Source organism: Xyrauchen texanus, chromosome 37, assembly GCF_025860055.1.
Source record: "Xyrauchen texanus isolate HMW12.3.18 chromosome 37, RBS_HiC_50CHRs, whole genome shotgun sequence".
In the NCBI taxonomy this organism is placed as follows: domain Eukaryota; kingdom Metazoa; phylum Chordata; class Actinopteri; order Cypriniformes; family Catostomidae; genus Xyrauchen; species Xyrauchen texanus.
In genome coordinates, this window is record NC_068312.1 from 33998873 (window position 1) to 34014973 (window position 16101).

Here is a 16101-nt window from a genome sequence, read left to right on the forward strand (position 1 = left end):
TCCTACCCTGCCCAGTAGATGGTGATATGCACGAAGAAGTGAATCACCAAAAACAAAAGAAGAAGGATGCGAAAGTGAAGATTAATAGTAAAAAAGGACTTAAATATGTATCTGTTTCTCTTATCATATCACTTCTGAAGACATGGATATAACCACTGGAGTTGTATGGAAAACTTTTATGCTGCTTTATGTGCTTTTGGAGCTTCAAAATGTTGGTACCCATTCACTTGCATTGAAAGGACCAACAGAGCTGAGATATTCTTCTAAAAATCTTTGTTTGTGTTTAGCAGAAAAAACAAAGTCATTTGGAGTCATGTGAGTAAATGATGAGAGAATTTTCATTTTGGGTGAACTTTACCTTTAACGGGATAGTTTAGCCAAAATGAAAACTCTGCAATATTTTAAAGAGATCTCGGTCATTTGTGATTTTTCTTTTCAATGGACTTGCCTCTTACATTACTGATGCTGCTACAGATTGCATGAGTGCATCATGCAATTCCATGCTTATCCAAAAATCATTTTGCATCTAGCAGTTGGACACTTTTGTTTACTGTAAATGTCATGATTAGATTGCAGTGATCAACAATATGATGCAACCAATTTCAGATCTCCCAGCATCATAACACGAATTGTTGTAATCCAGATATATCAGTCTGTCTTTACAGTCTGCCTTCACTTGTGCTCAACATCTGGGGTTGGTAGAGAATCCTAAATGAAGGGCGGGACGATGCCAATCATGGTGATAGGAGTGATTGACAACAATTCACTTACAAGATTTACTAAATCCTTAAAAAGTTCTGATAAATATTTTATGTTTTTAATTATAATCAAATAACATGTATTCAATGCCTGAATATGATAGTATAAGTTCTTAGAATTCTTATTTGTTACAGAATCATCTTTGAGCACCCCTACCATCCGAGTGGTACGCTCCATTTTAAAGCGATAGCTCCCAACTCCACGCTTGTAAAGTGAGCGCGACGCTTTCTTGAGGTACGGATTGGAGAGTACCATGCCATCGACGCGGTGAGCGCATTTCAGTGATCCGTTCGGGTGTTTTGCACAAGAAAATAACAAGATATCTCCGAATTTGCATGCGATGAACACCGTGCGGCTCTTCTAATGCCAACTGTGGATGTAACTGTTGCACTTTGAACACAGGTAGGAGCGCGGCGATACATTGCTGGATGAGTGATACACAAACAGTCGCGCGATGATTCATGTTGATGCTCGCGAGTAAAACGCATGCGATGAAATCAGAGATGCATGAGCTGGAGATAGAATACATGCGTATTTTAGAGAGGAAACGTAATGAAATCGTTTAGTTGAATAGGAGAGAATGGAAGTTATCTGTTAACGCTTGGTGGAAAATCCTATTGGATGTGGTCAATGAAGCCAGCAAGAACAAAGGAGGTATTACAACCCGTGTTTAGCTAAAATTAGGTAAAATATCAATGCATTTGTTGTATGCATTGGAAACGCATTAAAAACGCCAAAGCATCGCCGTTTTTAGTGCTCAATAGGCTGCTACACAATAGATAGATGATTATTACAGTCTCGACTGTTGGTGGTTGTGCATGGATCTAACACATGCATATTATCATTTCAGATGAAAAGTTGGTTTGGACCACTATAGACCATAAAAGGGGCTTTGTTTTTTTTTTTTTTTTTTTTATAAAAAGACGTTTCATTCCGTAGTGACATCAGTGATTGAAATATATAGAGAGGTGAAATTATGCACTAGCTAAATATGAGCTGTTTTTCTGTCACATCTGTAACAAACCCTGTCACATGTCATCAGGGCAAATGACCCAAATGTTGCTGCTCCCAAACATTAAAGTCTAAACTAAAATCAAACATATTGCCTAATGCACGTTTTCGCATTGATTTAATGTATTCCCTGTAGCTGTATTTGTGTTGCATGAGTGATTTACGCCCTGAGATTCATCATAAACGATACAGCTGATGAGTTTGAACCCATATCTGATCGTTCAAAGCCTTTGGTGCCAGTTTGTGTTTTTGATCCTTGTTTGGGTGTGGAGAGAAGAGGAGCTGTGGCTGCATGCGTTAGCCGAGTGAGGGATGCTCCCACCCGGGCTGAGATTGGTGTGAGCTCCGCTGTTAGATGCGATGGAGGGGGGAAGCGTCAACAAACTGGCAACACGCTGTTTTTTACACTTAGGCGAAAACAAATGGGTCATAAATAACAAACGCCAATGTTTTGATCACTATTTTACCATGTAAATAAAAAAATATATATCTATATAAAATACATGTATAAAAGTTTATAGATCATTTAATTATCTATCTTGTGTGTTATATTTTATATATATATATATATATATATATATATATATATATATATATATATATATATATATATATATATATACACACACACACACACACACACACACAAACACACATGTATGTATATGTGTATATAGATATACATATTATGTCTGTAATATACTGTATATTATACATCACTTTGTATTTCATTTGATAATCCTATATATTGGAGACACACAATAATAGAAACGGCATACATTTAGTGTGTTTTGCTCCATTGGCGCCTATGTGTAATTACATTTTCTTTAGTACAGAAATCTTCAGTGTACCGGACCAAAATGGATTGATTTAGGCTGGGAATACCTCCATAAATAAATCCAGTCAGTGCATTAACCAACAAATTTGCCACTGAGATAAAAGCAGAATGCTACTTTTAAACTGGGAGGTTACTGTTTGCGTTATGGTGTGTTTTGTGTGGATGTGAACCCAGATGTATCATCAGTTACCTGATTTTTCTGCTCACGTACATGTGTAGTTGAATTATAAGGCACATTTGATGCGTTTTACCCCCAGCATTAAAGGAACATCCTCTGAATTCAAAACAAGACTGCTCCGTATCTGTTTTCTTTAAAGGGATAGATCACAGAAAAATAACTTTTATGTGTCATTAATGCTTCCTTTTTCTTCTGTAGAACACAATAGGTGATTTTATGCAGAATGTTAGTCTCACTCACTATTCACTTCCATTGCATATTTTTTCCATTCAGTAAAAGTGAATGGTGACTAAGGCTAACATTCTTACTAATATCTCATTTTGTGTTTAATAGAAGAAATATAGTCATACTGGGTTTGGAACAACATAAGGGGGAGTAAATGATGACAGAATTAAAATTGTTCTATGAACTATCCCTTTAAGAATGGCTGCTTTATTAGATGAAGTTGTTTGATTAGATCAGCAATGGTTTATGAATAACCTGTTCTCATCAATAGAAGCACAGTTCCACTGACCTTGTATTTGCAGTGATCTCTATATCAACACACACACACGTACACCTTTCATCAGAGCACATGCTATTTAGTTGTCTGTTTGATCACCACCGGCTGAGCACCTGAACTGTAAATCTGAGCTGTGATTTGCTTGTCAAAGGGATTGCAAATGCTGAAGGTTATTATCCTGCATTCTTTGGCCAAGCAGTGCTGTATCCTTGAGTGAGTTTGTAGTGTAGAATAAAACACCAGCGCTGTGCTCTCATCCTGTGAGTAAGCAATGAGTACAACTGCCATGTGGAATCACTGCTCATGCTAAACACTAAACAATAGCTACTGTCTGTTTTCAAACTCATCTCTCTCTCTCCCTCCCTCTCTCTCCCTCTCCATCTCCCTGCCTTCCTATATTGGAATATGAATTAGTTGTCTACCAATGTGGGCTTTTTATTGACAGATTCCAACATCACCTTTGTAGAGGTGAGGAAAACGTCTATAATTTAGAGCATCTCAATATTTTACATCACGATACTGAGTCAATTTTATACACCAAGAATTAAATTTTTCACATTAAAAGTTTTGGGATATATTGTCCAGAAGGGTTGGGTAAAAATATGGGTTCTCAGGTGAATCACTATCTTCATTTGAACAATCTTAGTATCGATTCTTAAATTGCTTGCTAAACTGCTGCTATTAAAGAGACCAAACCATTTTAGCACTCATTCAACAAATCAATGGAAAGTGTAAAAATTGTAAATAGTGCAATATATGCATATAAACATGTAACATTATGTATGTGTGTGTGTGATTTAATTAATTAATATTTTTGTGATGTTAGTAGCTAGTGCTGAAACGATTGGTCAACGTTATCGACAATGTCAACTATAAAAAAAAATGTGCACAAAAATGTTTGTTATCGAATAGTCGTTTGATCTCATTTAACTCAACATGAGATCACATTAAACTCTAATGACGTGTGAGAACAGCTCTGCAGCTTGCGCCTGATTGAGGAGATGTAGAAAACAGCTCACAGTCCGGATGCACTGCAAACTTTACAAACAGCTTCAGGTGATGTAGATCCCAAAGTATGAGGGAACAAAGCAAAGGCAGAAGCTCTCTCATTGTCAAATAAGCGGAACTGGAGCTGCCGCTCCACGAAGAAAAACTTGCGTGTCGAGTGCCTTTAAAGGAAACACTACATCTTTAATATCAGTTATATTTAATGCATTATAGCGTTATTAAAGTTCAAATAATAAGGAAGCAGGTCATGTAAATAACTACATACTCCGAAACTGGTATTGCACAGGGAAATTCCAGTTTCAGAGTATGTAGTTATTTCTATGAATTGTGCATAGTGTCCCGATATAAGGGGGAGATATTGAAACTGCACCTGGCTGATGCACACTCTGTCACAGGGACGCTCATCCCTCGAGCATACACGCTTAATGCAGCTAGATTATAACGTGATGGCTCGTGACTTATGAATCATAATATATGTGTCACTGTGCATTTCTTATAGTGAAGAAAATTGGCAATATGCAGCTTTACTAATAAGAGAGAGTTAAAGATGGATTGAAGTGAACAGAAAGGTGAGAGACGGTACTCTTTGCCCCATTATACACTGCAACAAAATACGTTTTTGATTTGTTTTTGTTTTGGGATGTTTTCCAAAAATAAAATCTAAAACTCATTTAAATCAATGTACATTTTCTTTACCAGCTGTATTGCAGAATACAAAATTGAGAATGATCTGAGAATGTTGAATATAATATTAAAAATGCTAATATTTTAAAATATCAAAAATCCTTTAAAAAAGATGCATTGACCTGTGATATGAAATATAAGATATTTAGATGTGCTTTTACAGAATAGATCTTGAATATAAGTATATTTTGTATATTATTTATAACCAAGTGAAAAAATACACTTCTATACAAAATACAATTATATTTAAGAAACATTCACTTAAGGCAAGTCTAAATATCTTTTATGATGCTTTTCAAGTAAATGCATCTTGTTTTTAGGATTTTTTGACAATTTTAAACGGAAAACAAGACAAAAACACTTGATAACAAAGTTTTTTTTTGCAGTGAATTTTTTACTGAATTAAACAATAAAAAGTTTCCCTTTAATTTAGTGAATGGCATTTAGAGGTATTTTCAAATGATGTTTTTCTCTTTATTGTTAGTAAACACAATAAATAATTTTTTTTAAGTTGGGGCACAAGCTGAGTAGTCGGTTAAGAGCTAATGATTAATCGTTGCAGTAATCGCTGAATAGTCGAATAATCATTCTAATAATCGTTAGATTAGTCGATTATCAAAATAAACATTAGTTGCAGCCCTATTAGTAGCCTAGGTCCCCTGTATAATTAAAAGCATTATCTGAGATTTGAGAATTTCTTTCATATGTAAGCAAAATGGACATTTTAACTGAAATATACCCAATCAATTTCTTGATTTGATCCGGAATTAAATCAAGGGCTGTTCACACGGTTACAAAAAATTCCAGATCTGATAATGTTGCACGCCTGTAAATGGAAGAATCCACACAAGATCTGATTTTTTGCGTCCGATATGAGCCACTTGCAAATGTGGTCACTCAATCCGATATCTGGACATCTGACCTGCGTCTAAACACGCATATTCGATTCCCCTTGGCATTGTCGTCAGGCATAGCTTTTCTTAACATTGTATCCTTATGAAGAAAAATTCTAATCTTCTCTTGTTGAGATGAACATTTTGTACCAACTCCCTGTTGTCAAACGTGTGGACTGGGGCCCCACCACTCCTGACGTTTTGGTCAAGCCCTATTCGGACGGGATTAGTTTTATATGGGGATGTTGGGTAATGTAATAATTACCAGAGCTTCTCAGTAATTGTAATCCCTTGCGAACTGGTCATGTCAGTAATATTTTTCCCGGACTTTTTATGGACTGTGGATTTCCGGGCCGGTAATAAATCACAGCGTGTTTTACCAACTGTAAAACGGCCTGTAAAAATAACCCCTGGAAATATATATCCCATGCTAATTGACATGTTGGTAAAAATCCCACAAATCTGCACTTTCTAGCCCTTGAGCCATTTTCAGTTTTTTTCTGAACCAGCCAAAGCTGTTTTTCTGGTCTTAGCTGGTTTAAGATTATGTAACTTGTCTCCCAGCCTTGCCAAGCTGGTCTACAGTGCCTAAAAGCTGATGAGTGGACTGATAAAATGTATGCATTGAATTCACTTTAAATTACTTTGGGTAACGTCACCTGCCAAATACATACAAATGTTAAAATGTGAAACAAAAATGGTTGTTGATTCAGAAGAATTGTGGTCAATTGAGTACGGAATAGCAGATTGTCATGACAGACTCTTGCCAACAGACAAAGTATAGATCTCTGTCAGTCATATCAAATGGGTTGGATTTTATTTTACTTTTCCCTTTTTTCCATTTAAAACAGTATTTTTGTAGAAAACAGGAGGCATGGGAGGAATGTTTTAACAGTTCACTTAGGCATGAAAGCATTTGTTCCATTTCTGTGGGGAGAAATGCTTTAATAGACAGTTCACATGGTGTTACACTTTCACTGATTCCTACTACTCAAGACTCAAGTTTCATGATAACAGCGAAATACCACATTGTTTTTATTCATTACAGTGTATGTAGTGTAGCAATATTCACAGATAGCAGTGGTATTCGGCTGAACATGTTGGTGAAGCGGCTCAGATTATGAGCCCAGTTGAGGGGCTGTTCAAGCAGATGGAGCACAACAGACTGGAAACGAACGCAAGAATCTCGAGACATATATTTCAAGTTGAACTCCTTTCCTGACAGGGCGTTTAAAAAAACTCAACGCTTGATCTGAGAAACGCTTATTAAGAGAGCCAGACGCAACGGCCAAGTACCTCCACCAACTGTAAGGTGCTGTTCACACCGAACTCTTTTGCAACCATCCATTTGTTTATTTTATGTAAACGCGCACTAGTTGAAAGTCCTTTTCGTTTAGTTTTTTGTTTATTCAGCATCTCATACAGGAGCACTGTTTTTTTAGATGCCATTTCTAAAAAATAAATGTAAAAAGCATGTATTTAAAACTGTATTTGTTGCGCTGTGTCTAGCCTTTTTAGCGCAAGAATGCGATCGATCTGAAGTCATCATCAGGGCTTGGCACAAATCCAAAATTTCAATACACAATTTTAGCTCTCGAATGTGCATTTTGTTTTCCTTAACTTCGACAAATATTTGAAATTCAACTTTTAATTTTTTTAATTGGATGAGGGAGCAACATTATTAAGTTTATAGGCATTCAGTCTTCTTTTTTTTTTATATTTGTGTGATTTGCTGTTGGCTTAATCTATCTCAGTGTGGATAGATCTTTCTTGGTTCTAATCAAGAGCTGTTGTCCCTTATTTCTGAATTGAGGGAGAAGAGGATACTGCTTTGTGAGTCCTTGATTAGATGGACTAGTTATCGCCTCTTTATCTCACGCTCTCTCTCTCTCTCTCTCTCATGGTATTTGATTCACCCTGACATTAGCGGGTCAGGTGTATGATTGTTTCTGAGGCCAGCTGTCTCTCTCTCCAGAACCGCTAACCACCAACTCTCGTTTTTCACCAGACTGCTCCATTCTGTTCCTCGCTCCCCAGTTTCGCTGTGTTTTTAAAGTGCTGTTGGACTCAAGGGCTCAATCTGAAATCATCCATTATTTTTTCCAGAAACTGACCAGACTGATTGATGTGCTATTTCAACAGTGATGAACAGAGGGGCACTGAGCTAAAATTAGCACTAGGAAAACATAGAAACCATTTGACTAAACAACAAAAGGTCTGGTCCACAGGAAGTGCAGGAAGTTTGGTTCAATATCCTTCAATCACACTTCTTTTTGGTTGTATGTTTGTATTGTTTTTATACCATAATAATAGACTTGAAAATGCAGACTTTCGTAAACATTTATATAATGACATAGCTGTCTTTGCAGGCCAATGTACAGAACACACCTGGTCTCAGAATCACATTAATTTACCAACAATTTAGCAAAATAGTTTTCCGTGGCTTGTTGTTTGTATTGTAGCAGATTCCCGCTGAAACGAAAACTAGAGGTGCAACAACAACGTTTATTTCCTTTCACACAAATCACAAATAAAAGGGCAGATTATCAGTTAATAAACACTAACTTTACCCTCTGTTCATCTGTTTTCCAAAACACTTTTATCGTTTATATTATATAACCAACTACATTTACAAGCTTGCTCAAGCGCATTTTTCATGTCACGTTTGCTTTTTCTGACACTATTGTTTAGGTTTAAGGTCAGGGTAGGGAGGTAGGTTTTGTTGCTTTAAAACTTGATATAACATTAATCTTAACCTCACTGTTTGGGAGAAAATGTAACTCTCTTTTAGTGACATTTCACCTCGGATCTGCTACGATACGTGTAAGGAACTGTGGCAGGGCGGAGGGCGGGGCCGGGTCGTGATCCTACACACCCGGTCCCGTATTAGGCTAATTATGCCTCCGTGAGGTTTAAAGGCTGACTGCAGAGGGCCGTGCGGGAGAGAGAGATCGTTAGCGGACATGTCCGTCATGTGTGTTTGTGTTGTCTTTTAAGTTTTCCATTAAACTATGATTTATATCGTCAAGCCGGTTCTCGCCTCCTCCTTGCCCACCCTTTAACTGTTTTACAGGAACCATTTAATATTATTTTGGAATGCAGACTATTTCTCAAATATAATCAAATATGCCTCCAACAAAACTGAATGCTTTTTAAAAATGTACTGTTATTCACTTGGTGAACTTTGGCGAATGTATAGATTAATTCATCCTCAGAAGTGCTTACTGTGTCAACTCGGTACCTTGCAAACACATCTTTTTTCCGAAGCAAAACGATAAAAAAATGTTTGCCCTTATTTTCAGTTGCTGCATAAAGCCAAACAATCAAGATTACAGTTTACTTGATCAAAAAAGTGCTGTCCAGTTTTGTGTGCAATATGCACCAGACGGTCAGTGAATGAACTGGGTGCAGGTTGACATGTAGGAAATGTGGCTAATAGATAAATCTGTTTCACCTGGGTGCAGTAAAAACTTATATATGTAGTTTTACAATTCTGTGCTCGTCTCAGAATTACAGTTCGGGCCAGGCTGAAAGGTCACATTGGGGCATTTGTCAAAAATATTGACACGCTTGAAAAATTGCAGAGCGCCAAACCGTCTGTCACATTCTCAAATATTAGTTTTGGGTCGGAGAATGTCACACATTTGCTATCTGCTCCATCAGATACACGCTTTGATTTGTTGATTGATGTTATTGCATTTGTTGACAACTTGTACAACGTTTTTGTTTTATCTGCTCTTTGTTTTCATGGCAAAATCTGTAAAACTAATTTAGCTTTTAATATTATTTCTTTGTTTGCAAAGTTCTGCATACAAACCACCCATTAAGTGTTTAGCATGATGAAAACAGCGATAAGCTTGCTGAATATTTTTGCGTCTCATTTGTAATTATGACCTACAGGAAAGTTTAGATCTTTGCAGATAACCCAAATTATTATGTGACTGACGATTTCTTTTTTCCCAGGTCAAAGCATTCTGCTTAGGCATTCGCTTTTTCACTGGCACCAGGATGTGCTTCCACTGTGCTAATGAAATTACTCTGATTGCTGTTCAGTAGCTTCTCCAGCACATCAGGGAATGTATTCCAATACATCATTATAATACAATGAGCAAGGATTTCCGATTTTAAAAACCTATGGGCTGCAATGATTTTTCTAACATTCTTTTGCAATTTGAAATGACTGGAGCTTCCAGTGGTATGGTTATTAGATAGCAGCTGTGTAATTGACATCTTACTTGTTTTACTGCACAGATTGCAGTTGCATTAATGAGTGGTTTAATTGGCAATACTCTTGGTTCTTGGTTTTTCTCTATTCATTTAGTCCTACATACCTGAGAATATATGATTGCATCTCTTCGAACTTTAATCAGAAACTAGCTTAAACACATTTCTACTTTACTACTTTACAATTCAATACACAATTTGATCATTTGAAATGTCACTACGATGTCACAGTTGGATTCTGATTAAAACTGTGCCATAAATGTGTGCGTGGGGTCTGTTTTGTTCTTTGTCCAGAATGGCGCTTAGGCCATTATGACTGCACTGAGAATTTGTGCTTTTGAACAGCGTGCTTCTTCATTACTTTAAGAATCTTAAAGGGATAGTCATAATTTACTCACCCTTATGTCTTTTAAAAACCCTTTGACTTTTTTTTGTAGAACACAAAATAGGTTAAACATAATGTTAGCCTTAGTCACCAATCACTTTTAGTGCATCTTTTTTCCATACAGTGAAGGTGAATGGTGATTCAGGTCATTCTGCCTAACATGTCCTTTTGCAATCCACAAAAGAAAAAGAAAAAAATTCAAATAGATCGAAAATGACAGAATTTTAATTTTTGTCCCCTTAAAGGGACAGTTCACCCAAAAATTTTAATTCTCTCATCATTTACTTACACATTTGGGATAGCATGAGGGTATGACTTTCTTTCTCCTGCTGAACACAGATGAAGATTTTTCTCAGCTCTTTTTGTCCATACAATGTAAGTGAATGGTGACCAGAAATCAGAATGTCCAACAAGCACATAAAGGCATCATACAAGTAATCCATGCATCTCCAGTGGTTAAATCCATATCTTTAGAAGCTATATAATAGGTGTGTGTAAAAAAACTGAAATATATAAGTCATTTTTTTACAATAAATCTCTACTTTCACTTTCACATTATTTAGTTTTTTTGGCGATTTGCATTCTTTGTGCATATCATCTAAGGTGGAGATTTATAGAAAAACTAAATATGAAATATTGATCTGTTTCTCACCCACACCTATCATATCACTTCTGAACATATTGATGTAACCAAAGGAGTTGTATAAATTACTTTTTATGCTGCCTTTATATGCTTTTTAAACCTTCAGAGTTCTGGTCAACATTCACTTGCATGGAATGGACCAACAGAGCTGAGATGCTCTTTAATGTGTTCAGCACAAGACGGAAAGTCATACACATAATGGATGGCGTGAGGGTGATTAAATGATGAGAGAATTGTTATTTTTGGGTGAACTACCCCTTTAAGGCCCATCCACACTAATCCATTTAAGTTTGAAACCTCTATTTAAAATGTTCTAATGTTATTGTTTTTCAAAGTATGCGCTTATGGAGAAAGTTTTTGAAAGTCTCTGATTTCGGTGGAGGAAAATGCTTACTGTGGACGAGAGGCAAATGGAAACATAAAAGTTTGGACGTGGCCTTTGTGTCAGTGCAGTAATGTAAGGGAAAACAATCACTGTATATCAAAATATGATTGTATCAGCACAGCCCCATTGAACAAGTTTGAACCAATATTACAATGGCTTGGCAGTGGCTTAAGCACATGTTTCTCAGATACAAGTTTAAGAAAAGCACGGAAGGTGCTGCCAGTTGCAGAAAACCTGTATCTGAAACCCCAAACTGCTGAACTGTGGTCAAAGTGAAGCAACATGCTTTGTGTGTGCTTGGCGTCACCTTTCCTGACCTTATTGAGAGGGATAGCGAGAGAAAGATAGACCAACAGAGAGAGGCAACAGAAGCCATAAAGTCCTCTTTTATTCCTGCTGTTCTGCCCAGTGGGGGTAAACCAGTGATTGAACAAATGACCAATGTGTTTGATCTATGAACCACTTTACAAAGAGTAAAATGGTGCTAAACCTCTTGCCTCATTTGTGTTCTTTCTGTCTTGCTGCTTGGCCTGGTAATCTGTGCGCTTGAATGTTGTTGTCTAGTTTAGGACTGCTTCCTAATTAACAAATGCGCTCGGGATTAGTGCTTGCAATGAACATAAAGGTTTATTAGCATAGAGTGAAAGGAGTTGGATTGACAAGGCTTGCCAACAACAAAAGCTACTCAATCAATACATAACCCCAAAATCCCCGCACCCAGCTATCAAGCACTGTCTCACAGGCACTCTAAGTCTAATGCCTCCAAATGGAGACCAAAAAGGGCAAAGGTTTTTAAATTATGAACATTGGATTGAAAGTAGTTCTCTGTATTTCTTAAAGGAATAGTTCACCCAAAATTTTTAATTCTCATTATTTGCTCATCCTCATGCTATCCATGTTTGTATGACTTTATTTGATCTGTAGAACACAAATGAAGATTTTTAGAAGAATATTTCAGCTCTGTAGGTCCATACAATGCAAAAAATATTACCTACTTTTTCCAATATTTCTTCAGATTTTAATGAGATTTCTTTTAATTACTCTGAATGGTTATACAACATTTGTAACTTTATCCCCCAGAAAAGTATAATATTTTGACCTAAGAAATGTAAAGCATGTTCATCACAGCTGATGTGTATTCAAGGAGTTGTTTTGTGTGAATTGCATTTTTTATTTATTTTTTGGAAACTTAATAGATCCAGACCAAAAAAATAAATAAAAAATAAATGAGTCATGTCATTGACCCTAATGCAATTAAACTTTTAGAGATAAATTGCTTTCCCTGCATAATCCATTTTCAAACTCACATTTTCCCCATTTTCTCTCTTCCATTACAGACATGAACCACTAAGACGGCAAAAGACGAAAAAGCCTGGAATACACTTGAGGGAAGAGCCCCGTCTCATCCCACTCCCCTACAAATAAAAGGTTTGGAATCATGGGGTTCTTATGGCTGCTGGTATCTTTTGTCTGTGCGTTGACTGGGACAAACACTTGGGCATTTCCAATGACTCCTACAGAAAACCCTGAAGTCAATGGAACATTCAGAGTTAAAGACACAAGCCTCACGCACCTCACTGTGCACCGCAAGACTGGTGAGGTTTTTGTTGGGGCGATAAACCAAGTCTACAAGCTCTCCGCCAATCTGACTGAACTGCGTTCACATCAGACGGGTCCCGTGGATGACAACGCCAAATGCTACCCGCCCCCTAGCGTACGAGCCTGCGCACAGAAACTGGAATCCACGGACAACGTCAACAAATTACTGCTAGTTGATTACACTGGCAATCGTCTGGTGGCCTGCGGAAGCATCTGGCAGGGCGTGTGCCAATTCCTGCGGCTAGAAGATCTCTTCAAGCTTGGTGAACCACATCACCGCAAAGAACACTATCTCTCGGGTGCCAAAGAGCCAGATGGGATGGCTGGAGTCGTGGTGGGCGATGACGATGGAGACTTGAAGAAGAAAAAGAAAGGTGGTAGTCGCCTCTTCATTGGCGCAGCCATTGATGGCAAATCTGAGTATTTTCCTACCCTGTCCAGCCGTAAATTGGTGACCGATGAGGAGAGTGTGAATATGTTTAGCCTTGTCTACCAAGATGAGTTTGTGTCCTCACAAATCAAGATACCTTCTGACACCTTGTCTCAATATCCAGCATTTGACATCTACTACGTTTATGGGTTCTCCAGCCGCACCTACATTTATTTCCTTACTTTACAACTCGATACCCAGCTCACCCAAGTGGACGCAACTGGGGAGAAGTTCTTCACCTCAAAGATTGTCCGCATGTGCTCCAATGACACAGAGTTCTACTCCTACGTTGAGTTTCCTCTTGGGTGCACCAAGGATGGTGTGGAATACCGGCTTGTTCAAGCCGCATACAAGCACCGTCCGGGGAAGATACTGGCTCAGGCTCTAGGCCTGTCTGAGGATGAGGATGTGCTTTTTGTGGTCTTCTCCCAAGGTCAGAAGAATAGGGCTAATCCACCTAGAGAAACGGTACTGTGCCTCTTCACATTGCACCAGATCAACCTGGCCATGCGAGAGAGGATCAAGTCATGTTACCGCGGTGAAGGAAAGCTGTCGCTACCATGGTTGCTCAACAAGGAGCTGCCTTGTATTAACACAGTGAGTTGAAATTCTAATTAAGTTTCAGTTACTTTTCATTACTGAATATTTTTAAGACTGATTTGGCCAAGTAGGATATTTTCTTGGATCAATATCCTTGTTGGTCCTGGAATTCCTGTCAACCAAGCAGATTTTAGGGTTAGGATTGGAGCTGGAACAACACTCCTATCAACCTTTCTTGAAAAAACAGCTTAAGCCAACCTAAGATGGTTTTAGCTTGTCTTCCAGTCTGACTCTGTTCTCTGGTTTTAGATGGAGTTTGGGCACTTGTCACATGATCAGCTAGATTAAATTAAACCTGCTAAAACCAGCAATAAGCTGTTTTAAGCTCTTTTTATTTGAACAGGGAACCTAACTGTTACCAACCCCTGAAATCAGAGGGAAATGAAAGGTTGACAAGATTGTTCTTGAAGTCCCCTACCCCTAAATAACCCTGAACTTTAGCCTAAAATCTGATTGGTTGATTGGAATGTTGTTCCAGGAGCAAAAAGAATGTTGGCTATATCACATTAAGCGTGGTTCAGCGACACTTTGTTTCAGAAACAATGTTATACTGTTCTGTGCTTGGATAATTGTATTGTGGTCTGTTTTTTCTTTTTGTTGTTGGTCCTGAAAGACTGCAGACTTTTCAGGAATGCCTGTGTAGGGTAAACTGTCTCACATGATTACACATCTTAATCTGATGTAATGTATCTGATGAAAAATCTATTCAGACCAGACAGGGTGGGAAGCTATCGCTTATTATGAGAGAGATGAAGAAGGTAATGGCTAGACATCAAAATCAATACGCCTCTGACATTTTAAACCAGTCAAGTGTACCACACATGGTTTGCCTCGGAATACACTTGATGCTTTATTTATGAATCTTTAATATTTGTCTCATCTAATTTAGTATGCAATGAAGAATACCACAAAAAAATGATGTTATTTTATTTATTTGACTTTAAGCTACCCAAAGGCTGCTTTTACACATTGCATATACATTTTAAAGAGGTTTTTGACATCATCTATGTCCAAGCATTATGTTTTAAGGACTCTGAGCATTTTTTCCCCATGTTGACATATTTAAAACAGGAAGTTTGGGCAGGGCATATTGAAGGGTGCATCCTTTTTTTTTTTTTTTGTAGCCAATAGCCTTTTTTTACATCACCACCATGAACCATGATTTGATACTTGCCATTTCTAGTCAATGGCAGTTGGTATTACAAGGAGGTGGCATTCTCATTTTAAAAAGCATTTTATTTGAAAGAAATTTGTATATAGCCCTCTGTGCAAGCTAAGTCATAAGTATTTTTGGTCTGATTAAGCGGAAAAGAAAGACTCTAAAGGTTTGTTTTATAATTTCTAAATGTCACAAAACTCATGGGCTAATTAAAGAAATAGTTCACCCAATAATTTGTATTCTCGAATTTACTTCCCTCATGTCATCCCAGATTTGTATGACTTTTTTAATTCTGCTAAACACAAATGAAGATTTTAGAAAAATATTTCTGCACTCTCTAGCTGTTTTGTACATGAAATGTAATCCATATATGATTCCTGTTGTTTAATCCATGTCTTCAGAATCCATATGATAGGTGCAGGTGTGAAACATAACTTTTCAAGTCCTTTTTTAAACTATAAAACTTTAAACAGCCCTCCTTTGCACATTCACGAGTATTCTTTTGTTTTTTGGCTATTCACATTCTTCTTGCATATCCCCATCTATTGAGCTGTTGTGCAAATATGACTTATTTATTCTGTTCCTTTGCTTTATCCAGGGTACCCATGGGTTCTTAAAAAGTCTTAAATACACTTTTTAATATTTAAGACCTTAAAAATTCTTAAACATCTTAAATTAAATACAAGAAGCCTTAAATACCATTTGTGGGGGGTCTTCAATTTTTTTGTACATGAATAGAGGAGACGCATAAAACAGCAACAGAGTTGTTTGAGCGTTACGGGATGTGCTGAGGTGGATTAAGA

The 16101-nt window shown here is 37.3% G+C and overlaps 1 protein-coding gene across 1 annotated transcript in view; it reads left to right on the forward strand.

The window, feature by feature from the left end:
- Positions 1-1006: 1006 nt before the first annotated feature.
- Positions 1007-16101, forward strand: part of LOC127631087 (plexin A3-like) — a 195497-nt gene continuing 180402 nt past the window's right edge. The window contains exons 1-2 of the mRNA XM_052109062.1: positions 1007-1161; positions 12848-14136. Of these exons, the coding sequence (XP_051965022.1) occupies positions 12949-14136 (1188 nt within the window). The 5' untranslated portion in view covers positions 1007-1161; positions 12848-12948. The remainder of the gene's footprint in view (positions 1162-12847; positions 14137-16101) is intronic.